Source organism: Fonsecaea nubica (genome assembly GCF_001646965.1).
Source record: "Fonsecaea nubica strain CBS 269.64 chromosome Unknown Scaff9, whole genome shotgun sequence".
Taxonomy (NCBI): Eukaryota; Fungi; Ascomycota; class Eurotiomycetes; order Chaetothyriales; family Herpotrichiellaceae; genus Fonsecaea; species Fonsecaea nubica.
This window is the reverse complement of record NW_019173682.1, coordinates 177,035-200,782: the sequence shown is the minus strand read 5'-3', so window position 1 is coordinate 200,782 and position 23,748 is coordinate 177,035. Positions and strand designations below refer to the sequence as shown.

The 23,748-nt window shown below is 51.5% G+C and overlaps 5 protein-coding genes across 5 annotated transcripts; 4 read left to right on the top strand and 1 right to left on the bottom strand.

The window, feature by feature from the left end:
* Positions 1-844: 844 nt before the first annotated feature.
* Positions 845-2,704, top strand: AYO20_02144 (hypothetical protein; the record flags this gene model as incomplete). Its single annotated transcript, XM_022640450.1, has 1 exon — positions 845-2,704. The coding sequence occupies one exon, from the start codon at positions 845-847 to the stop codon at positions 2,702-2,704; it is 1,860 nt and encodes a 619-aa protein (XP_022503507.1).
* Positions 2,705-6,552: 3,848 nt separating this feature from the next.
* AYO20_02143 (hypothetical protein) lies at positions 6,553-9,989 on the bottom strand (the record flags this gene model as incomplete). The annotated part of the gene is made up of 4 exons (XM_022640449.1): positions 6,553-7,383; positions 7,448-8,038; positions 8,096-8,610; positions 8,675-9,989. The coding sequence occupies 4 exons, from the start codon at positions 9,987-9,989 to the stop codon at positions 6,553-6,555; spliced, it is 3,252 nt and encodes a 1,083-aa protein (XP_022503506.1).
* Positions 9,990-10,865: 876 nt separating this feature from the next.
* Positions 10,866-11,804, top strand: AYO20_02142 (hypothetical protein; the record flags this gene model as incomplete). Its single annotated transcript, XM_022640448.1, has 1 exon — positions 10,866-11,804. The coding sequence occupies one exon, from the start codon at positions 10,866-10,868 to the stop codon at positions 11,802-11,804; it is 939 nt and encodes a 312-aa protein (XP_022503505.1).
* A 707-nt stretch (positions 11,805-12,511) lies between these two features.
* AYO20_02141 (hypothetical protein) lies at positions 12,512-21,379 on the top strand (the record flags this gene model as incomplete). The annotated part of the gene is made up of 9 exons (XM_022640447.1): positions 12,512-12,606; positions 12,675-12,720; positions 12,784-12,849; positions 12,911-13,144; positions 13,212-13,356; positions 13,418-17,303; positions 17,355-17,599; positions 18,592-18,787; positions 18,841-21,379. 9 exons carry the CDS (start codon positions 12,512-12,514, stop codon positions 21,377-21,379), a joined length of 7,452 nt encoding a protein of 2,483 aa, XP_022503504.1.
* A 792-nt stretch (positions 21,380-22,171) lies between these two features.
* Positions 22,172-23,546, top strand: AYO20_02140 (hypothetical protein; the record flags this gene model as incomplete). Its single annotated transcript, XM_022640446.1, has 2 exons — positions 22,172-23,129; positions 23,197-23,546. The coding sequence occupies 2 exons, from the start codon at positions 22,172-22,174 to the stop codon at positions 23,544-23,546; spliced, it is 1,308 nt and encodes a 435-aa protein (XP_022503503.1).
* Positions 23,547-23,748: the final 202 nt, after the last annotated feature.

The window sequence follows — 23,748 nt, the reverse complement described above, 5'->3', positions numbered from 1 at the left end:
CAACTGAGTCTACGACACCTCACTACTACGACTACTCTGAATCATTTCTCGAGGAGGATTGTTTCTCTCCTCCCGACGACCCTGCTGCCGCCAATTTGCCCTTCAATATGGACCAGACAATCTTAGACAACCTCCCTGCACCAGAACGACGTCAAGCTCAATCACCTTTCGGCACAGTCCCGGGCTCAGCCTTTCATCCATTGGAGCTGCCGACCGCACATAACCGCCGAGTGAGCGAGCAGTCAAAACAATCCAAATATAGCTTCGCTGGCATGATTCCACCCCGGAAATCAAGCCTTGGGGCCACCACTGTACCACCGATGAGGTCTCTTTCTGCAAATAAAAAGGTTAGGAGTTCAAAAAGTTTTGAACGTTGTTCAAGACATTTCTGTTGTCGTTTGTGTGCTAACGGAGTAACCACTAGGTGATAGAGAGACCTCCTCCTTCTGAGCAGGACTACCTCGATCGACGATCGAAAGACGAAAAGGACAATTCTCAGACGTCGACCACCTCACGTCGAACGTGTGGCTCAAGTCACTCGAGTGCATTCTTTCCAAACACAAGTCGAAGCCCGCGTGACCTTACAACTCTTGCTGCCCGAGTCCATTCGCCTGTATTTGACCACAAGCCTTCCATATCTGGGTTGATGGAATATGGAGATCCGCATTGTGATGAAAATCACCAACCAGCATTCCGTGGCGTTCAACGGGCTCACTCTCAGTGGGAATTACCTTCGTTCAATTTTAGACCACTTTCCTTCGGTTCTTACTCGTCTGGATTAAAGGAACGACCAAAGACATCTGGCGACATTCGTTCAAAGGATCACCCTGAGATCTTGTCGCCAATGCCCGAGCGGCCAATGTCGTCGCAGAGTAGGAAGCGATTCAGTCGCATTCTCGAAATTTCTGATAGTTATGTGCCTGACCAGGGAAAACCGGCTCATTTTGTTCAGACCTTCTCTCGGCTGGATGCTGTCGAGGAGCATCCGGACTTACAATTGCTTGAAAGAGTTCTGTCACCACAATTGCAAGACGGGTTAAAGTTAGGCGCTGTTGAGGAGCAGAGCCAGTGGGAGAAAATGGCTCCTGAGCAAGAACTCCCCAACACTAATACAGACGGCAGTCAAATTACGATGCATGAAAGGTCCACCATCGAGTCCCTTCTCGATAGACATATTGAATGTCTAGGACTGAATGACGACGGGACCGACTGCGAAGATGCACCACATCTCCAAACACACAGTCCCCCTGAGCATTCGGCGGCAGTGAATAGTAGCGCGGAGAGCACTATCCGAGCAACGCCCAGTATGCCGCGGTTTTTGTCTTCATGTAACTTGAGACCGACGACCTCGAGCTCAACTATTCGACACTCCAGCCTCGCCAGTTCGGAAAGGCGTCGACTGATACCCCGCCGTCTGTTTGCCAGTATGGATGCCAGACTTTCTCCTGGAGCCATTCTAGAAGATCAGGTCAATTCCAGATTCATTTTGTCTTCTGTGAGCTCCGGATTTCGGGATCATTCATCTGGGTGGCAGACACTCCAGTCAACCAGCGGACTCTTGACCTCAGAGTCGACCAAGTCTACCCGATCCAACGCAAAATTTTCGCTGACTTCTGGAGACCTGGCCGACATTGACTCGGATCCGCCACAAACGAAATACAAGGTCAGGAGATTGTCGGAGCTAAGTCTCGGCCCAGAGGTAACTGGCGAATTGCCGACTAAAGGAGCGCTACATACTCATCGTAGGTCAAAAAGTGACACGCTCGCAAGACAAGCATCGCATCAAAGACGGCGAGCACGAATTCTGATGAAGAGCCGAAGAAAGTCCCAGAGTCTTGGGCAATTGGGAGTCCTCGAACAAACGGGACAGTTGCTGGAGGTCGTTGGGCGAGATGAAGAATGGGTAACTGATGATTCGCCCGAAAATATGAGCGAGACCTCGCCAGTCGCTGGCTACGCCGAATTGAGTGCAGATTCAGTGGCAGTACTGCCTCCAACGACGGTCTCTGCAGGTAGTATTCTTGTGCCGACGCCTATGCCTCGGAGATGGACCAGTATGCTGGCGGCGATGCCGGACCCTGTCAAGAAAGGCATTGAAATTGTTCGAAAGGCATCAATCAGGACTGTCCATTCGCACCGAAGCAATACTAGCGTCATCGAGCCTTTAAACAGTACACGGTACAGTTCTCAGATTCCCCGCTTGGGATCGGTGCCCCAGCTAGCACCTCCTGAATTAGGGCCGCCGCTCACTTCTTCAGAACTGAATCTCAGCCTTCGGTTCCCGGACCAACCTCAGGCGCTGTATAGGCCGCCTCTCCGAGAAGTCCAAAGCTTCTTCTCTGACGACAGCTCGGCTGCAATGGCGCAGAAACAGCCTTCTACCATCAGAAAGAGATTTGACTTGCACAGCCTTCGCAGTGGATTCACAAAGTCCACAGGACTGCTGGGAACACGACATAGCTCTACCCAACAGGAAACCGGTACACTGAGACTCAGCCAGTCGTGCCATATAAAAACACAGCATTCGTTCGAGTTTCCACATCCAGATTTGGGAGATACGGTTCCAATGTCTGATTTTGCGTACAAGAAGCGGAAAGTGCTCAGCCGAGTCAAGGATTGGTGGAAGAGACAGTGCATGCAGAAGACCTTTGCTCTCGTAAGGAACCGAAGTGGCAGGAATATGCAACATGGAGCTTTTGCATAGAGGGACGTTCTTGGTGCAGAAGAGACGGTTTGGACCGATGGTCAAAGGAATAGACAGAGTTGTATGGCAGTATCAGGGTGTGGGTATTGGTATTTATGCATGACATGACGGAAGAAGAGATGAGAAAAGGGGACCGTCCAAATTCTGTGAGTCGGTCAATTTGCAGCAAACGTCCTCACAATAGAATTGTCTGGAGCACTAGAATTTGTGTGGCACTCTCTTTGCTGCATCTCCAGCCTTCTGCCTCTTTAGAACGTGTTCCTCGTAGTTCTCTTTTCTCTGTACACTCCCAACCGCAAAGAGAAACATGACAACGACATGCGGCGCGGGAATTGCAGTCAGTGTGTGTGTGTGACCATCTTCTTCCCCATGGTCTTGCCTCAAGCAAGAAATGGTGCAAACTTTTTGTTTGACCCCCACGATGAAAAAGGGTAAACCAGGTCAAGGGACCAGGAATCGGCCTGACCCCGCTGGCTGGCTGGCTGTCTTGATCCGAGTTTGAACATTGGAAACACAGCACACAGTACACCAGTACACGGCACACTGAAATTTGAACACGCGACGCAGCGATGCAAAGAACCACCGAGGAACAAAACATGTGCGGCTGCCTTTCCTGCTGCCCCTTTTCATTTCATCGCGAGATTGGATTTTGATATCACTGCTTTCCCTTTGTTGATAACCCACGCCCAACTAACCAACTAACTCCCTTCTACCCACCTCCCCTTTCTCGCTCCCTCCCTCCTTCCGACACCGCGGTGTGGAAATATTAGAGTAAAATGAGGCCTCGGCTTTTCACACAGTCCTGTCCGTAACGGGACGGGACCGGTGTAAAGCGCGGCGCAACGCTTTTCCGCACGCATGGTGTCGAAGGTAGGGGAGAGAGGTGTAGCAAAGGTGGGTATGAAAGGTAAGTAGGTAGGTAGATGCTCGATGCAACGTAGCGTCATGAAGATGGGGTTGTTGCAAGCAAAAGTCCATGAGTCGGGGCACGGATCTGTCTGTCTATTCGGGGTTGCGTCTTTGGAGTGCTCGGTGTTGGGTGCTGCGTGCTGGTTTCCGTGGCCCGTCGGCTTGTTTTTGTCTTCTGTCCGTACGTATAACTCAACATGGGACTCGCACAGTCACACACACACACGCATGAAGTTGAACCATCCATGTATTGGAAATCTCCGTCAGGATATAAGATAGGTGTTGGAGATCTATTCGCAAGAATCATGTCGTGTTGCATATTCTTATTCCCTCGCTGCTGTGTCCAGTCCATTTCATAGCCTCCAATGATATCTCACTTGAAAAGATTGCACCACACAGAAACGGTGACCACTGATTGATGAGGGGGTGTATGCCTCGGAAGAAATGGTTTGGTAGCTTCGTGATCGGACCGGATCGAACCGGTCCTTGTAGAGGAATTCGTTCCCTCTGTGCCCTCTTCAAAGATATGCCTCAGATCCAACGGGATTTGGACCATGCTCGTTCGAGAATGCCCGCTCTGAGAGGTGGACCAGTTTTTTTGCGGTTTGTAGGGTCTTGAAAGTTGGCCGTGCTCGATGATCAGCGTGGTAAAACGCAATGACGAGGTCTGCGCATGGCTGAATTGTTGTTTATGTCCCAGGTTCTTTGTGGGGTTTATTTATGGTCGTAATCAGAATTCCAAGTGAGGAGATCGCACATCGACAAGCTTTCATCTCGAATTATCGACCTTCACCCTTTTTGGTCGTTGCTGATCACTCGAGCTTTTTCTTACCCTCTACGTGATCACGTCGTAGGGTTGCTCCAGGTTGCAAGTAGAGCGGATCGCTCTCACGTGTTTTGGGGAATGACCAAGCATATGGCTGATCAGGCTCATGGCGCCTGAATGCGTTCACTGCCTCTACAACCTGTAGCAGAAGACAGGTAGTCCAGAGATATATTCCACTCTGGACTGCTTTCTGTGCCCTCAGCTCGACAATAGGGAAAATTTTCACCGGCCCTCGTCAAGACTTGTGGGTCGAGTTTCCAAATTATCTTTCAAGACTGCGATCGACGGAAGGTTCTTCGCCTCTTTCAGTCCTTTCCAAAAAATAGAATTTCGTTGCCATCTGTATTGGACCAGTATTCGTCCTCATCGGCCGAACATCTTCCAGCCAAAAAAAAAAAACGCCTGATTGTCTCGGATTTTGCGATAACCGAAAATCTCAGATAAGTGGAAATCTGAAGTCGTCCAGAAGAGGTGCCGTGCGCAGGAAAAATGTAAATCATGCAATTGTGCTCCTTGCTGTATCTCCATCTCATGAGTGGATCCAGTGGGTTTTTCACGTCCTCGTGGTTCCAAAAAAAAAAAAAAAATCCGTTTTCGGACGGACAGGCGCCGAGTAAGAGGTTTCCTTGGTATTCCACGGTTCCTGGAGATTCCTTGACAGGCCAGTAAACGGTGGCCAGAGGGGTCAATACTCCAGGCGCCTTTGGTTCGTAGATCCGCATTATAATAATAATCCGTCGTGGAAGGGTGTGGCAAGACCTGCGGCACTAGACACGCTTGCTGGGCAATCACCTGCGAGCCAAAAGGATCACATCAACCGCCGTCAAGCCGTCACCAGCAGGCCAGCTAACGAGTGCAGTAAGGGGTCCAGGTAATCCCCTTCGTCCGCCTCATCGGCCGGCCTGCATGTAACAGCCAGCGTACCTCTCTTGGCTCACAGGCCCATCATGTGCAAAGGACAACACCTGATGAATGCGATTCCCGACCTCGCTTGAGAGCGAAAGACGGCACAACCACATCTGCCAGCCTGGCCAACGACTATTTGCATGTCCAGGGGATACTTACGGAGAGGCAAGCAACCTCCACATGGCGGCGGGCCTTGTGAAGCTCACAACGGTTCTTTGTAATAAGACCGCAGGCACAGTCTGGCATTGCCAGACTGGCCCGAGCCTTTCTGGGGTACTCAGCTAGCCACACCACCCGCCAGCCACGGAAGATCGCCTTCACCCACCGAATAAGGCAGGACATCACGAGGCAAAAAATCCATGTGCGCTGAGCGGCTCCATGTGGAGAAAAGCCTTACTCCTTTTTCTTCACAAATCGTGGAGAGATGCAGTTGTATCCTTCTTCTTGCCCGGTGTGGTATTAGGTGTTTTCTCTTCCGCAGGACATCGACTCCAAACCACCATGGGTGAGGTCGAGACCGAAACGACAATCAACCAATCCCAACCACTGCCCAGCTTCGGCAAGGGCCCCAGCCGGAGGGTTCGATGCGTTGGATAGCTGCGAATCTCTCGAAGAATTTTGTGTCTTATGTATGGGGGGATCCGTCACGTCAAGTCAAATCGATGCCTCGGGAAGTGTGCTCTGACAACTGGACTCCGACACGGAAGGGCAGAGGGGTAGCAAGGGAGGGGTATATAGGGGAAATAGGGCAAGGACGAAAGAGGAGGAGAGAAACAGCAAACAGGTCTGGGTGAAGAGAGTTGGTGAAGAAGAGCAAACTAGCTTGACACCTGTTGAGACGAGAAGAGGTGGGGGAGGGGTTGAAGGTGGTCGGAAAGTCTGGGGCGGGCACTTGGGGCGGGGGAAGAAGTCGATTTAAAGGACTTCGAGTGTTTCCGGCTTGGCGAAATAAACACGCTAAAGCGCCAAACGCGTGGCCAGCGGAGGTTCACGTGCGGAGGAGCCTGGGAGCTAAGGCGCCGGCGGGCTTGGCATTTCTGGTCCTGATATCGTTGATTAGGAGTGCCGAGGCTGGAAACTGAACACCAAGAGGGCTTCCTCGTCGACTGTAAAGCATCTTCGGATTCCTTGCCTTTATAAACAACCATGGATACAGTTTTGTATGAGAAAGACATCGTGAAATGAACCCGACCGGACAAACTGTGCCTCACAACTTCGACAAGCCGGAGCTCACAAAGTTCATGGCAAGCTTGGTCACAGCCAGTATTTTCTGGCTCTCGTTCACTTCTTTGTTGACCAGTGTCTTTCCCGGCCCTTCGAAAGTGTTGTCCACCTCCAGGTATTTCCAAGTCTCCCCCGTCTTCCTCTGTCGTGGAATGCTCGCGAAGACGCGCATCATGTGCTCAAACTTTTTGATATCAGCAAAGTCTTCGGATTTGATCGGTACCGCCTCCAACGCCGTCATCAGGTCCTCGTTTGTGTTCTCCTCGGACTTGGCGCCGTCTTCGCTCGAGGCGTCACCTTCGACCTTTCTCGCTTCGCTATTGCGTCTAGTGGTTCGTGCGCGGATGGTTTCGATGGCGCCGAGGCGAACACAGTGAATGACGAGCGCTGCTAGGCCTGCCGCCAACGCCGTTGCTACCGATGATCCGCTCTTGAGGCTGTCGTCAACCTTGATTGCATCGCTTCCCCTCTCTCTGACCTCATGTCCGGGAAGGATGAAGTCAAGTTGCGAGGACTTGCCCGTGCGGTCCGCTTCCTTGTTGGCAGAGGTAGCCGCTCCGATTTTGAAGATGCGACTGGATAACGAGTCACATCCTACAGGATAATAAGTACGGAACTTCTCATCCGATATGCCACCTTCGTCCGGCGCGGAGCAAAACAGAAGAGCACCATTCTTGCACGCCTCGTCCAAAGCTTTTTCTAGCCGTTCAAGGTCCTTCCAGTCGTTCGCGGTTTCTGGTGTATATATGGATTTCTTGATTGTCCAGGACATTGAAATGATGTCAAATCCTCGAGTTGCGCAATATTCAGCGGCCTATATTCGGTGTCAGCTAATAACTTTCGGAAGTTTTGGGGGCGATGCTGTCTGGGGAACTAACATCGGCCGCACTCTTCGCAGAAAAAAGGGACTTGGTACCGTCTCCAGGATATACGTTCAATCGGCAAACGAATATCTTAGCATTCGGGCAGATGCGGCAGATCATGTTAGCCATGAGAGTGCCATGTCCGGTGCTGGATTCGTGAAATGGCCGTCTCGCTCCGGGGAGATCAACGCCATCATAGCCGTCGTCGAAACTCCACCCGTCTTGTATCTTCTCCTGCAGACTTTCATGGCCAAACTGCACACCGTCGTCAATCAATGCGACTCTTACGTCTGCCTTGAGTTCTGGCGGTAGAGAATTGAAGAAATCTACGTCGCGATCTGGCTTGATCCTGTATACCCCATCGGCAAACGTGTCCATTATGTGTAACCACTTATGTGTTTCACGTTGAACTTTAGGGTCCGTTTTGGGGTGTAACCCGGTCGGTCGTTGGGCAGGTCCATCGATGGCTTTGATTGGGTCCGGAACACGAATCTGTGGCAGTTTGTCGCTGGCTTTCCGAGGACTGTTTTGCGCACTTCTCAAGTCCCTCAGTCTTTTGCGAAACGTGGCGATATTCGTGTCTGTCCAGGACTCGGACTCTAATTCCTGCAAAATGCCAAGCTCAACATCTTCTTCATGAGGTGGATCTTTGGAAGAGCTTACCTGTGTTTGGTGTATCTGTATGGTTTCCAGTCGTTCCAGTCTCGCCAATCCTTCTGGTTCACTCCACGCTCTCAATATCCCATTGTTTCCACTCCACCAGAGGTGAATTTCCCGGAGATTGGGACAGGATGTACAGATTGTGTGCGGACATAGGTCAATCTTTCTCCAGTCAAGAATCTCAATGTCAAACTTTTTCAAAGCATTCTGGATTGACTCGTCCTTGTGGGAAGGAGGCTCCAAGTCGTCAACAATGACCTTTATGATGTTGGTGACACCTTTGTCATGAAGCCAGTTAAACGGGACCTCCATATCTCTTCTTCCTTTCCCAGAGGAAGCAGCCGATTTGGACATTAGCCCACTCCCTCTGGGAGCCACCTCGGGCGACATAAATTCTAGGCGACGAAACCCAACATACTGCAGAACATGATCGAATTTGAACCCGCCATACGTCGCCCTGAATTTGTTGGCAGTCATCTTCGAAGGGCCGTCGAGAAAGTTAAAGCATATGTGACGGTCTGAACATTGGTCCTCATTAGCACGAACACCTGCACCATCGAATGTTAGTAAAGAGCTCCTTACTTTCTTTGTTGTCTCCGTACAGAAACCTGACAGCCCTGTCGTGACTTCGAGGCTCTGGCCTGTGGCTGTCAGCAAATTCCTGGGATCCAGCATAAGCCGAGCCTTTGAAAATGCTTCGAAGGTAGTGTAACTTCAGTTCCTTTGAAATCTCATCCGCGGTCTCGTCATCAGGAGGGGCTTCAGGTTGCTGGAGTCTCTGGGATCCGACTGATCTTCTTGCGGCACCTGGACGTGATGCGCGCACGGCCTTTCTTGGCCTACCTAGATTTGCTGCGGTAGTATTTGGCTGGAACGAGACACGGTCGGTTGGTGGAGGCGGCGTCAACGAGTTTCCCCCTGTCGGAATACGTACACCAACTGTCGGTGAGTTGACCCGGGGCTCGACTAAATCAGCTCGAATGGCATGCGACTGTCTGCGTGCGCCGTATCCTCGTGAGCCAAGATCGACCATATTCTTTCGCTCTTTGGCGTCATCCTTGTCGTCCTCGACAGTATTCCGGAGATCGACCTGACCAGCATCTTGAAAATGAGAAGGGTCACGCACACCACGGTTGTCATTTCCCATTCGCGACTGCTGGCTACCTCTGCCATCATTCTGTCTTTTTGTCCATTCCGCCTCCTCGAGCTTTTTCTTCTCGATCTTCTTTGTTTCTTCGTGGTATTGATAAGGTGACAACGACCCGTGAATGCTACCTTCCTTGTCGAGAGCCGCATCGCCATACTTCAAGAGCGCTTGCACCACCTCGAATTGACCTTTCCTGCAATTTTTGTAGTCTACAGCGCAGTGGAGTGGCGTCAAGCCGGCGCCATCCTGCTCTGCCAGCGTAGCGCCGTCCGACTTCTCAATCAGTTTGATCATAAGTGCCGGATCGAGCCCAACTTGGATGCCGATGTGAATGCAGTTCCCTGGATTAGACCCGCCTTTGTGTGAAAGCACCTTCTTCATGCCATCTGTCTCGCTGAACTTGCTAGCAAGCACGGCTGTGATGAAGTCTGTATTCTTCTCTTTGATGGCGACATGGAGTGGGTAGTACATGGATCGATCCGTGCCGAACATGAGTTGACTCCGTTCGTCGGCTAGGAATTTGACGAGGCATCTATTCTGGGCGTCAGAAGCCAGCATGTGCAGAAAGTTTTCCTGTTCAGGATCGGTGAGGATTCCAACGTATTCCACGTCGTCGCTGTCCAAGAATGCCCGCAGTTGCTCTTCGGTGTCGACTTGGATCTCCCTTCGGAGGATTTTAGTCTTGAGCTCTTGCAGTATTTGCCTGATATCATCCTCAGGTTGGGTGTTCCAGATATCCCACAGCGACATCTGTGTATCTTCCTCCTCTCCGCCTGCCACACCTAGAGTATCGTGTCTACCAGAAGCGGCCATCTGACCTGTTGGGGTTCTCTGAAGGTGCTTTATCTTCATCGTTTGTCTTGGAGTCTCTATGGAGTCCATATTTCCTTCTTCGTTCATACTGTACGATTCACACTGTGTCACATTGCTGGTTGCAAGTCTGGGTGGATTTCTATCGTGGTCTTGGGTTGTCTGAGCCACACGACTTGGGCGGGAGGTTTCCTGCATCATGGGTAGCTTGTAAGATATATTTCGAAACAACAGCTGTCACTGAGTAGGTACATTAGAGGGTGAAGCTGTCAGACTCTTGGAAGAGCCTGGTTGTCTCAACAGAGCATGAACAAATTGATTGATCACGTTTTGCTGTGAGGTTTGATACCTACGCCCCGTGACTCTTGCGGCTCTTTATCAATCGGATCTTCATTCAAGACTTGCCCGGTATTGTCATGGATTGTACCTCGTACGAGCGGCTGAGCGTTCGCAGTATTTCGAGTGCGTATTTGTTTGTCGTAGGCTGTAACAGCGCTTGGTATGGGGAGAAGCCTAGAGCTTGAAAACATGTGGCAATGCTAGCCATCTTTGGGAGAGACTGTACACATTATCTCCATTCCAATGCAAGCTTACTGATAGTCTTGGGCTGGTTGGGGTGTCATGGGGTGCCAGGGTGCGTGGGTGTGATACCAAACAAGTTACTTGCGCACTACCATGGGAGGAGACGCATGCACTGCGCCTTCTGCCGTCCACTGTGTGGGCGAAAGAGGCCAAAGGTATTTCAGACCGTGCCGTCCTGCCACCAGCAACTGAGACACCCTCCTCTGCATGAAACCCTCTGCGTTCTAAACAGGCATGGATTCCTCTCCCAGCGTCGGAAATACAGCTAACGACCCTGACTCTGAGGCGTGTCCACCTTCATTCTCCATCAGGCTGAGCGAAGGTGGAGATTCCGAGGGATATTTCCGCACCGAAGACGATCCCAACGATCCAGACCAACGCTCGAACGTTATTCAGCGAAAAGGGATATTCTACGTCGATTGTTTCTGCACGGACGTTGTTCACGGGCGCTATTCGGCCGATGACAGCTGTGAGGATCTCGCCACCCTTGTTGTCCTCAAGTTTCGATTCGAGCCACTCGAGCAAAATCACCGCATCAAGAAAGTCGACATCCAAGTCACCTTCTCGCCCAAGAATGATGAGGACTGTAAACCGTGGGTTGCGAGGATGCATCCCGAGGGCTTCTTCAGCGTCCATCCGACGACGCAGTGCGAGACGGTCAACACATCAGTGGGGGGTAAACTTGGTGCAAATGTCACGGGGGTAGAAGTTGGGGCTGAGCTCAAGCGCGAAAAGAGAGTGGAAAGAGACGTTTCTGATGCTACAACTTTACAGGGCTTCATCCTTCTCGAGGGTCGCAACTATGGCAAACCAAACAGCGTATCGTGGATTCTGCGCGAGAACAAAAGCACCAGGACTGGAGTACCGACGAGCATGCGGGCTGCCGTTCTGCTGGGGCGCGAGGACTGGACAAAATTCCAGGCCCACTTCACTGTGAAGGTCTATCCGAATTGGCTGGCCTCAGCCTTATCTTTTATGAAATCCAGTCCCAAGGACGACCCTGTCACCTTCGATCCACAGAGGGCGCCGACGAACAAGCTACAGGTGTATGACACTGAGGACCTAGGGAATCCCGTGAAGTTAAAGCTGGCAAATCTGTCTGATGTTACTGTGACAACCATTGTGAGCGATGGTGTTAAGGAGAAGCAGTCGCCAGAGAACACAGACGAGTAGGTGATAGAGCTAACATGAGGACGAATAGTCGTGGGGGCGAGAACGAACCAAGAATATCTCGAGTCCAGCCACCATCAACGCAGCTAATTTGACTAGCACTCGGTATTCTGTTCATTATCACTTCTCGAACCAGGCGTGTCAGCGGCTTGCATACTCGGTACCTCAAGATCCATGCTTTATTCTCCAATAAACCCAGCCATCCACGTCGAGTTGACACATAGTGCATTGTGGCTTCTGGCCCCCATATGCAACTTGCCAGATCGGGGAACGGGAACCCTTTGCCTGGCTAGTATGAAGGCCATTCATTCCCCCGCTCAAAACGTGTCAATCCACATGCTCTGGCAAGGCAAGCTAGATCATTGCTAGGCCATTAGCCTTCACGGAAGTGGCCTGCGTGTCTGTCAATGTTTGAGGCTCATGGAGGAAATGTTGGGCTGTTACTGAACCATTTCAATGGAACACTACTGTTCAGTCCTGAAGGTTCTAGAGCCAGTTGAGGGTGAAGTTTCGGTCGAGTATGTACGCAAGCTCTATTCGAGTTGCTCATACGCTAATCTTCCCAAGTGTGGTGTTTGTTCCGGGCCTGGGAAAAAATCATTCGGAATATTGGGGCTCTGGTCTTGACAACCTTGATTCTTATCTGCCCTCCGGGACATTCAATTCCTCTGTGAGAAAGCGAGTTTCGAGATTCAACTACGCCGTTGCAAATGACTTTGGTGGTATATTTACCAGAAAGGGCGTTAGGCGTCAAGCGCTACGTCTTCTTGACGCCCTGGTTGAACGAAGGACGATTATCGGAGAGGTATGTCTGCTTGCCGCCATGTGACGATGAGATCAGCTCTCCCTAATGCTAAGGATACAGAATTGCAGTCTCGTCTTCATCGCTCATGATGTCGGAGGCATTCTAGTCAAGGAAGTGAGTACAACTGCCTTTCCGCTCAATCATCCGAGACCCTAACCTGTCTAAACCCCTCTCCAGGCGCTCGCTCTAGCCGGACAAAGCTTTGGGAAATATACCAATGTCTTTCTGCATACTAAAGCTATAGTGAGACGAACTTGAGGCACGGACAGTCGCCATGCTAACAATTGCTGATGATTGGAAGTAGGTATTCTTGGGCTGTCCGCATCGAAGCAATGGACCTTATGAGCTGAGGAAAGACTTGGTCAAGCTCCTGAATCTTCAGATTTTCGGATCCATCAGTGAGTCAGATTCTTGGGCAGTTACCTATGGAATGCCAGATTGGATCCGAGATGTCAACTTTGCTTTCGCTGAGTCGAGACTATCGATTTGGGCCGGAGTGATTAGCGTCTTCTCATGCTATGGCGAACCATCTTTAAGAGTAAGTCGCCACCATCTATCGCATGTCTCCTTCAAAGTGAATATCGGAAACTAATTGGGAGGAAAAGATCTTCGACGAATCCGTTGCCACAATGGAACTCCCATTTGAAGCACGCCTAAGCCTCGGGATCGAAATGTCCCACCAAAATCTGGTACTTGCCTGTGAGAATACCGGCTTCCATGATCTGTTGAAACGGAGTTTATGGCCTTGCGGTTCGTGCAAACGTCATGTGCCATGGGTCTCGGGGACATGCTGATAGACAATGGTTGACAGGTGATGACCAAGGCTACATTCTATCTCTGGCGTCCCAAACTCCTCCACAATATTCGCTGAATGCGTCATCTAAAGATCTCAGACAGTACGAATGGATTACCACTGACAAGAATTTCCAGGAGTGGAAGGAAACTGGTGGACTACAACTCCTCCTGATTTGTCTCGCCTCTGTCGAGGCTGCCACTGAAGCAGCAGAATCCTCATTCCACTTCTTGGGCGACAGCAAAGCGTCAGGTCGCCAAGGTGCGAGTTGTCTCTACTTCGAATTCATACCGTCCGACACACGGCGCAACTCCATCGAGTCCATGCTGTATCTGTTCTTGGCTCAGATGCTTTCCCGATGTCACAACGGCCAAGGTGAGCAAGCCACCATCGGGAGAAGGCTGGTTGGGTTTCTGGACAAATTTGCATGGTTGAATCGAGAAGACCTGCTTGTGGTCTTCATGGAGAGCCTCCTTGACCTTGGCACAAGAGATCAAGGCGTTGTATTGGTGCTGGGGAACCTACAAGACAATATTACGTCGTGCGACTGGTTCCTGAGTAAACTCAACAACCTGGCCGAAGAATGCGAGGCCAGAATCAAGGTCATCATCACCACTCTCAAAGTGGCACAGCCAGAACAAACAGCACTCTGGCCAGAGGTTGGCGTCGAGGTTAAAGCGACTCGGCAGCCCGAGCATCAAGATTGTACCAAAGTCCCAGAGCAAACTGCCAACGAAACTGCCCCGAACAATGTGGAGAAGACCGAAATCATGCATCGACCAGATCAGAGGGACCTGGCTGGACATCTCGACATTGACTTCTTGAGACTGGCACAGACTAGTTCAATGACAGAAATGGCTCATACCGTGCTTTCGCATCTCCTCCAAGCATGCAGGGGAGACAATGATTTGCGATCAATGGTGATTAACTGGTACAGAAACCAGCAATCTGATACGTGTCTCAATACTCCGGCCCTACGAGAGCTTCGATCGAGCAATGTCACCCCCGCGGTTGTGTTCAAAGCCATTCTGTCCTCTCTACCTCTGGCCACAGACCGGTTCTTACATGACATGTTGAACCTATTGCTCTACTCGCTTCGTCCATTGAGCGTTCTTGAGCTGAATGATCTGGCCCGACGCAACGGGGAACAGGCCGAGAACTTCGAGCTACTCGAGACACCGGCCCTCAGCTTACATTCAAGGTTACAGTCCACCTTGGGTGGTCTAGTACGGGTCAATGGATATGAGGTCCAATTTGCCCATAGAGACCTTCGTCGATATCTGTTGGCCGACGATTCTCCGCTCACAACTCCCACATGGAAGGCTCACCAGGAGACAGCAGACTTCTGCCTCAAACACATCATCAGCATTCGAGGTGGTGATTCCGTTACAGATGAGTGGCCTAGAGGCAGGGCGGCTATTGCGGTCGAACAGCGACACAGCTTTTTGCACTACGCGGTGCGATGGTGGCCTCGCCACGCTCGGCTGTCTGAGGCTGGAAGATCGTACTGCACCAATCAGTTTCTCGACTTCTGGAACAACGGTCCTTTAGCGGACTGGGCCAAGATGCACTGGGAGCTCCAAAACCCTTTTAACCGGGGCAGCATTACGGAAGACAACCCTCTTGCCGTTCTCGCTGCCAATGGTCTTTTAGAAGCGTTGTTCCAGGTGACCAATGGACAACTACAATGTTGGTCAAAAACATCTGATGGTCTGCTTTACCACAGGCTCATCCAATCAGTTGAAGCGGCAGCGGGAAACGGTGAGCTGGGGACTGCTCTTGGAGTCACCGAGAAGCTCGACTCTCTTCCTGATTCTTGGGATAACGTGATGCTTGCCGCCATCCAGTCAGGCAATCGAAAAGCAGCGACGGAATTGATCAGCCTTGGTCTTCGAAACCGGGAGAACGTTCAAGACCCAACTCTCCTCCTATGTCGAGCATCATCGCTTAGAGAGATCGCTGTTGTGAAAGAGATTCTACCTCTGGCAATCGAGAAAAACCAACAGAATGCGACGGTTGCTGGACTGACTGCTCTGCAGCACGCCTGTTCCAGAGGCAATCTCGAGGCAGCAAAACTCCTTGTCACCTATGATGACATCTTCTTCAAGACTGAACACAAGGAGACGGCTCTGGAACTTGCCTGTAAATTCGGGCATGCTGAAATTGTTGACCTATTGATCAAGGCCGCTGCGTTTCGTTCCGACGTGGCTGACGTGGCAGACGTGTTTGAAGCTTGTGCAGCTCTTGCGATCAAATTCGGACATCATCGTATCCTGGACCAGGTCTTGACGGCTTTAAAACAGGCAGAGTTCGAGGAGGAAGCTGTGGTGGATTGGGTGACTGCAGTAATCACCATGAAACGCCACAAGTGCTGGAAAGTTCTCTGGAGCCATATCGGGGACCTTGTCAATCCGGAGGAGGACAGTTTCCTCGACGCTTTGAAGAGCGCAATTGAGTCTGGGTTCTCACTGGCATATGGTGACATGTTAAAAGCCGACGGGGCACTTGCAGGGGGTGCCTATGACCAATTGCTCGAGTGTGGCATCGTATTGGACTGGGACTTACAAGCCATCGGCGCGATCCTCACCGCTAGCCGTGAACACTGCTCTCCGGAAGAGCATGCCCAGATGCTTGAGGACGCTATTCATGTCGCGGTGGCGCAACAACGAGAAGAAACCTTGCGCCTGCTTGTCCGCGAGGGAGCGCCGCTCGACAAGCGAGATTGGAATGGTGCCACTCCGTTATTTCGCGCGGTATATGCTCGATGCTCTGGCGTTGCTCGCATTCTGATCGAGGCGGGAGCAGACCTAGAGGTGCTAGACGATGATGGTGACTGGCGGCCGATCCATGCTGCCTACGACGATGCAACTACCACACGTTTGTTGATCCAGAAGGGAGCAGACATCAATGCTAAGACAAAGAATGGATGGACCTGTCTCTATTATGCAGCAAAGTGGGATAAAGAAGAGGTTCTCGAGGCACTACTCGAGCACAGACAAAGAATCAACCCCGATGCCATACAGGAGGCTTTGAGCGCGGCCGTCTCCAAACTGAACACTCGATGCGTCGGCCGCCTCTTGAGCGCGGGGGCAGATCCTCGGAATCTTCCCTCGCAGGGCTGCGAGGAACTTATGAATGCCGTCAATGGGGGTGCAAAAGACATTGTGAAAATGTTGCTAGAGTTCAACCTGGATCTGGAGAAGGCCAAGGACGTGTACGGTTACTCGGTCTTGAATCGAGCCGTTCTCATCACCCGCCGTGAAGACGATGAGTCCATTGTCAAAGCGTTTGTCAACAGAGGAGCCGATCTAGAAAGTGCCAGCAATGACGGCTACACGGCTCTTTGCAGTGCGGCATGGCAAGATAACTTGGAGATCGCTCGGTACCTGATCCTCAAAGGCGCAAGGATCAACATCACTGGTGGTCCACATGGCGGGCCGCTCATACGTGCCTGCCGGATGGCGTCCTTGGACATGGTCAAGCTCTTGTGCAAGCATGGCGCAGACACCAACATCGTCCACCCGGGTGTTAACGGCACGCCACTTCAAGCGGCGCTGCTGCGCGACCCGGGCCCCGAAAAAGATAGCATCATCAAGTACCTGCTTGACGACGCCGAGGACAAGGCCGACGCCAATCTGACAAGCAACTGGTGGGGAGGGCCCCTGAGCGTGGCGGTCCTCAGCGGCACCATGGAAGTGATAAGGCTGCTGTTGGAAAGGGGCGCAAAGGTCAACAGCGTTGACAGGGTCGGCCGCCAGGCTATCCACTATGCTCTCTACCGATCGATCGACCGGGTGGAGCTGCTGTGCCGACCTGAACATGGCGCGCAGCTTTTCGAACCTGACAAGATGGGAAGGGGCGCTCTCCATCTGGCGGTTGTCAGCGGCCGTCTCGATCTAGTTCGGTATGTCCTAGACAAGGCCAGAGAGAGATGTCTGGATGTTGTCAACTCCAGGGACAGAGATCAATGGACACCGCTCCTCTGGGCCATGCGAAAATGCACTTTCTGGGATGCCCAGTCTGATAACAGACAAGAGATCCTCGAAGAACTGCTCCACCACGGGGCAGATCTCTTCGCGGAAGGTCTGGGCCTTGACCGGAAGTGGACAGCACTGAAGCTCGCGAACCACTACAACCTGCCTTCCAGTATCATCGATTTCCTGGAGTTGCGTGCCGCCGCATTGAATCGAACTTGGGATAGTTCGTCACGGCATGCGAGAAGAGCCAAACCTTGTAGGGAAAATTACTACTGCGACTCATGTTTAATCGTAAGTGATGGCCTCAAGTCCATTGCCCCCTATTTACCCAAGTTCAATGCACGACCAAAGATGTTTGCTGACAAAGGAGACAACGCCGTAGCTTGTGGTCGGAGTATATTACCGGTGTGATCTGTGTGGAGGGTTTTTCCTGTGCTTCAAGTGCTATCGGTCGAAGGAGATTGTTCATCCGAGTCACCTATTTACCGACAGAGGAGAGGAGTACGACTACGATAGTACTGAATATGATGATGAGGATTCGAATCGAGGCCAGTCTGAAGGAGAACGGCAGAGGGAAGAACATAACGACAAAGATACGAGTGACTCTAACGCAGAGGAAAGTCCCCGAGGACGCTGACATGGCCGAGGCTGGCGGGCAGAAAAGATCGAAAGGTCGAGCGAGGCAGTAAGACGGTTCCTGTTCAGGCTGACATGGGGTGGTATGTCGATATGGAGTGGTACAGCCATGAGTTGGTGTTGAACTGCGTTAGCCACGCCAGTATCTGCTATACTGTAAATTGATCAGCGATCTGGATGCTGTGCAATTCTGATATTAGATAGTGAGAGGAAAGGGATCGGACCTGGTAAGTAAGTATCTTTTCTGATCTATTTTGAATGGATGAACTGCATGCCACATTGTAGCTGGCGAGCCCTAGATGCTTGTGCCTATTTCTGCCTTTGCCCAGGTGTCTACCTCGTACATAGGCACCCACGTGGCTCAACAGGCACAGCAGGCATCCGCCACTCCGCCCCAACTGCCTGCGCATCGCACACGCACGACGTCATTTAAAATTGTCACAGACGCGAATTAATTAATCGCCTTAATTACCCCACGCGTCAACGACGCGCTTGTTTCTTCTCGCTATACTGAGATCTCGACTACGCAGGTGACTGCTGCAGCTACAAACTTCACCTGGATGAAATTGACGCCATTAGGTTGCGTCCTCGGACCTCAGGCGATTGTCAGGAACCCACTGTCTCCTCAATCTTCATTCCACCTCAGATTTCTGTCCCGGTCCTATCCTCCGCTTCTCCTGGTCAATCACAAGTTTCGTGCTGTTACATTCAACTCCAGATCTCTCGACCTACGGCCAAAACTCAACATGACACAAGGGAGGCAGTCGACCCTTGGGTGAGCCCGCACTCATTTTCCCTGTAATGATAAGCCGGCACTAACCTCTGCAGCAAATTCCTCGGGAGCAAACAGAACGGCAACAAATCAAAAACCCAGTCTACTCTCTCGTTCAACCAAAAGTCAATTCCCAATGGTAAAAAGGAGAACGATCCACCCAAAGGAGAGAATGATGTGACTCTAGATCCGGAAAAAGGACAGGCGGACGACGTCGAGAATAACAAGGAAGAAAGCAACACTTCCCCGAGCAGAAAGCACAAGCTAGAGTCCACAGAAGAGGACGAGTCTGATGATGAGCCTGTGGTCAAGAGACGGAGGCGAACTTCTGCGTCCAAAGATAAGCCCAAGGCATCCCCAAAGACAAATGGTGTCTCAAGAACCGATTCCGACCCCGACACCGAAAAGACGTCTTCGAAAGCGGTCGAGCCACAACAAGAGGAACCAGAACCGTCAGATCGTGCTAGCAGTGTATCAGAAGCTGAAGATGATGTCTCTGCAAGTGAAGATGAGAACCCCAGGGTTGACAAAAAGCAAGTGGCCAAAATTCAAGCCACCATCAAATCAACAGGGAAAGATCCTTATCCTGACTGGAAGGCCGGTGAGCCCGTACCATACGCGGCACTGTGTACAACCTTTTCTTTGATCGAACTCACTACCAAACGTCTCCAAATCACGGCCTACTGTTCAGCCTTTCTTCAGCAAGTACTCCGCTTGACCCCCCAAGATCTCCTGCCTACGATTCAACTTATGCTGAACAAGCTCGCCGCCGACTACGCTGGCATCGAACTTGGAATAGGGGAATCGCTGATCATGAAAGCCATCGGAGAGAGTTCTGGCCGCTCGTTATCGGTCATCAAGGCGGATCACCAAAAGATTGGTGACCTCGGTCTGGTTGCAGCCAAGAGCAAATCTAAGCAGAGCCAGATGTTCAAGCCAAAACCGCTGACTGTCCGTGGCGTCCATCAGGGATTACTTGATATTGCCAAGATGGAAGGGCAAGGTTCACAAGATCAGAAAGTTCGAGCCATCAATAAACTCATGGCATCTGCAGATGTCTCATCCACGAGTAAAACCGTCGATATCACAAAGGACAAAGGAGGTCCTTCCGAGGCCAAATTCTTGGTTCGTTTCCTGGAAGGAAAATTGAGATTGGGCCTTGCGGAGAAAACAGTCATCATTGCATTGGCACAGGCCGTTGTTACTCACGAGGCGACGAAGGAGGGCAAGGTTCCCACTACGGATCAATTGGCGCAGGGAGAAGCTGCCCTGAAAATGGTTTACAGCCAGCTGCCCTCGTACGAAGTCATCATTCCAGCAATGCTGGAACATGGTATTTTCCACTTACACGAGACGTGTAAGTTGCAGCCAGGGGTGCCCCTGAAACCTATGCTTGCCAAACCGACCAAGGCAATCACTGAGGTGCTTGACCGCTTCGAGGGCAAAACCTTCACATGCGAATACAAATACGATGGGGAGCGTTCTCAGATCCACTACATTGCCCCGGAAGCCATGTCCGAATACCCAGCGGCGCAGAATACACTGACCAAAGATCCAAAGGCATTCAAAGGTCTGGCAGCCGTGTTCTCGAGGAACTCTGAGGATCTGTCCAAAAAGTACCCCGACATCCTGGAGAAACTCAATACGTGGATCAAGCCCACAACGAAGAGTTTTGTGCTGGACTGTGAAACCGTCGCCTGGGACCCTCAGAACAGGAAAATCCTACCGTTCCAGCAACTTATGACCCGGAAGCGCAAAGACGTCAAGACATCTGAAGTCACGGTCAAAGTCTGTGTCTTTGCCTTCGATATGCTCTTTTATAACGGTGAAGCGCTTGTGCAGAAAACATTCCGTGAGAGACGAGACTTACTGCACGACGCCTTCGTGCCAGTAGACGGCGAATTCCAATTTGCCCAATATGGCGATGCCAAGGATATTGAAGAGATTCAGCATCTACTCGATGATGCTGTCAAAGCATCTTGCGAAGGCTTGATGGTGAAGATGCTCGACACGGAAGAATCGGCCTACGAGCCTTCGAAACGCTCGAGGAACTGGCTCAAAGTGAAGAAGGACTATCTCTCTACCACAGGCGACTCTTTGGATCTTGTGGTTCTAGGGGCTTACCACGGCAAAGGTAAGCGCACATCCTGGTATGGTGCTTTCCTTCTTGCAGCATACAATCCAGAGACCCAAAATTTCGAAACGGTCTGCAACATTGGCACCGGTTTCTCTGAGTCCCTGCTCGAGGAGCTCGCCAAGGAGCTCTCCGAAATAGTGATCGAGCGCCCTAAACCCTTCTACTCTCATTCGACCGTCAAAAATGACCAGCCAGATGTTTGGTTCGAGCCGCGGCATGTCTGGGAAGTGAAGACTGCGGATCTTACGTTGAGTCCTAGATACCGGGCCGCAATCGAGGAGATGGGCGGCAAAAATGGGATAAGCCTCAGATTTCCCCGGTTCATCCAGCGAAGAGACGACAAGAAGCCGGAGGAGGCGACAACAAGCGCGGACGTAGCAGAGATGTACAGGAAACAGGAGGTGGTGCAGAAGGAACAGTCGGGCAAGACTGGAGTGGATGACGACTTTGAGTATTAGACCGAAAGAATACTACGAATGTCATGACACGAGGTGACTAGGCGTGCGATGAGGACGACAGTGGACTTGGAGGTATAAGGGGATGTGATACGATGTGATGTTATCATTGCCTTTCCCTGCCGTGAGTTGGTCCATGTATCCCAGAAGAACCAATAATGGAGAACAAGGTACATAAGGAGACGACAAGGGAATTGAATAAGGCATACAATGTACTCGATCTGTTCAAGCCAGTCGTCACCTTTTTCTCGATTGAGAAATGTCTCTAACGACCTCGCCGTCTGCACCTGTCTCAGAGATTTGCAGGTCAAGTATGTGAGAGGATTGTTAGAGACGCGAGACAAAGGGGCATCTTGTGAGCGAAGAAGTAGTACGAGGTATATATATGCACCTGAATATACTCCTGGGCCTTGTCTGACTGGGTGGAATTCCTCAGAGGATGGCGCAGGCTCGCTGAGGCTGTACTCGACCATTTCTTGTCAGACGGTTGAATTAAATTAATGAGACCATTACACCGCACGTGCTTGACGTGGTCCCTGGATCGGTGACCGTCATCGACGAATTCCCCCCTTGATCATCACTCCAACCTCCCTGCGCGCGCATGTCAAAGTACTCGTGTCTCGTCAGTCACCACCCCTGACACAGCAGCTGAAGTTCGCCCTCTTTCTAGACATACGGTCGCTACGTACCCCCTCGTACAGTCATTCTACAGCAACAAAGGCGAACCTCGTCGGTCCGCTCGTCTTCTTACCCCTCTCCACAACCTCGCATTGACCACACTTCCCTCCAACAACTATGGATCTTGCATACGATCATATTGCCGAACAAGCTTACATCGCGGGAGACCGCGCCACTACTCCGACACCTGCAACGACCACCTCAGACACCAATGATACCTCGACGCCAAAGACCACTTCCCCGAGACAGAGTCTGCAGTCAGAGTTTCAGGAGACCTTCAAGGCGTTTTCCAACTCACAATGGGGCGTCAAACTGGGTGGTTTCTGGGGCAATGTCAGAAAACAAGGGGAGAGTCTATACGAGGAGGCGAAGAAGGAGGCAGCTGAAATGGCAGTCGACATGGAAGCCTTGCGCGTGAAGGGCGTCAAGGGATTGGGGTTCGGTGCAGAACAGAAGGAGGGAGAGAAGGATTCGAGCCGGGACGCAGACGCGGACGCAGAATCATCCAGCGCCGGCAAAGAAAGTGAGCAGAACAAGACAATTCAAGAGACGGAGACCTTTCTTGAGCGATTCAGAACCGAGGCCGCGAAGAGGCTGAGAGACGTGCAGCGAGCAGAGGACGCTGCCGACGAGGCACTCTTGAGGTTCGGCACAAATATCCGAAACTTTCTGCGAGATGCCGTGTCGGTAACTGCTCCTGACGACGACGACGCTGCCACTGGCAATCGCCAGGCTAGTGAGGTGCTTTTCGAAAGCAGAGACCCTACCTCGGGCAAAAGAGTCATCCACACAAGCAGATTCGACGCGCAGCTACATGTCATCCACACTACGGTGACGAGCTTCACCCAAGATCCCAGTGGAGCGGGCAATCAGTGGGACGACTTTAGAGAAGGGTTCGATATCGACAAGATGACCGCCCGCATTGCAGAAGACCTTGACAAGTACAGGGAGCTGAGAAGCACCATGGAGCAGCTTGTGCCGGAGAAGGTCGAGTATAAGGATTTCTGGACGAGGTACTATTTCCTGAGGCACGTAGTGGAGACGCAAGAAGAAAAGAGAAAGGAACTTCTCAAAGGTAAGGGCCGGGGTGTTGACAACAAAGATCGCCAGTGAAGAAACTCTGCTAACTGCATGAATCATAGCATCTGCACACGAAACAGAAGAGGTCGGCTGGGACGAGGACAGTGATGAGGAACCAGCAGCTGTCTCGACTCCCCAACTACGAAACGAAGCCGTGCCCAAAGTCCTCGTTGCCCAGAACACCAACGACTCCTCCACCACGATACACCAGACACCCGCGTCGGCGGACCCGAGCTCGCTCAAGCCCGAAGGCCGCCGATCTCACGACGAGAAGTCCGTGGCCGACAGCGACGCCAGCTATGATCTCGTCAGTGGAGCGAACAGCCGGGCACCGGGAAGTCCGAAAGACGACATCGGCCGGTCGCCCACCAGCAAGGTCGAGGAGGAGAGTGACGAAGAGGATTGGGAGTGAGCGAGTAAGTGAGTTGCGCCGCTAGTACCACTCGATGTACTGCTCTTCTCGATCGTCCTTGAGTTTGACGCAACGTGTAATAATGATACCCTCTCTGCCACCGATATAAAATGCCAAAGGAGTTACCATATCATTCATCTCGTGACGGATCAGTTCTTTTCAGAGCGTGGACATGAGAGTATGAGCACATGTGTAGCCTTGT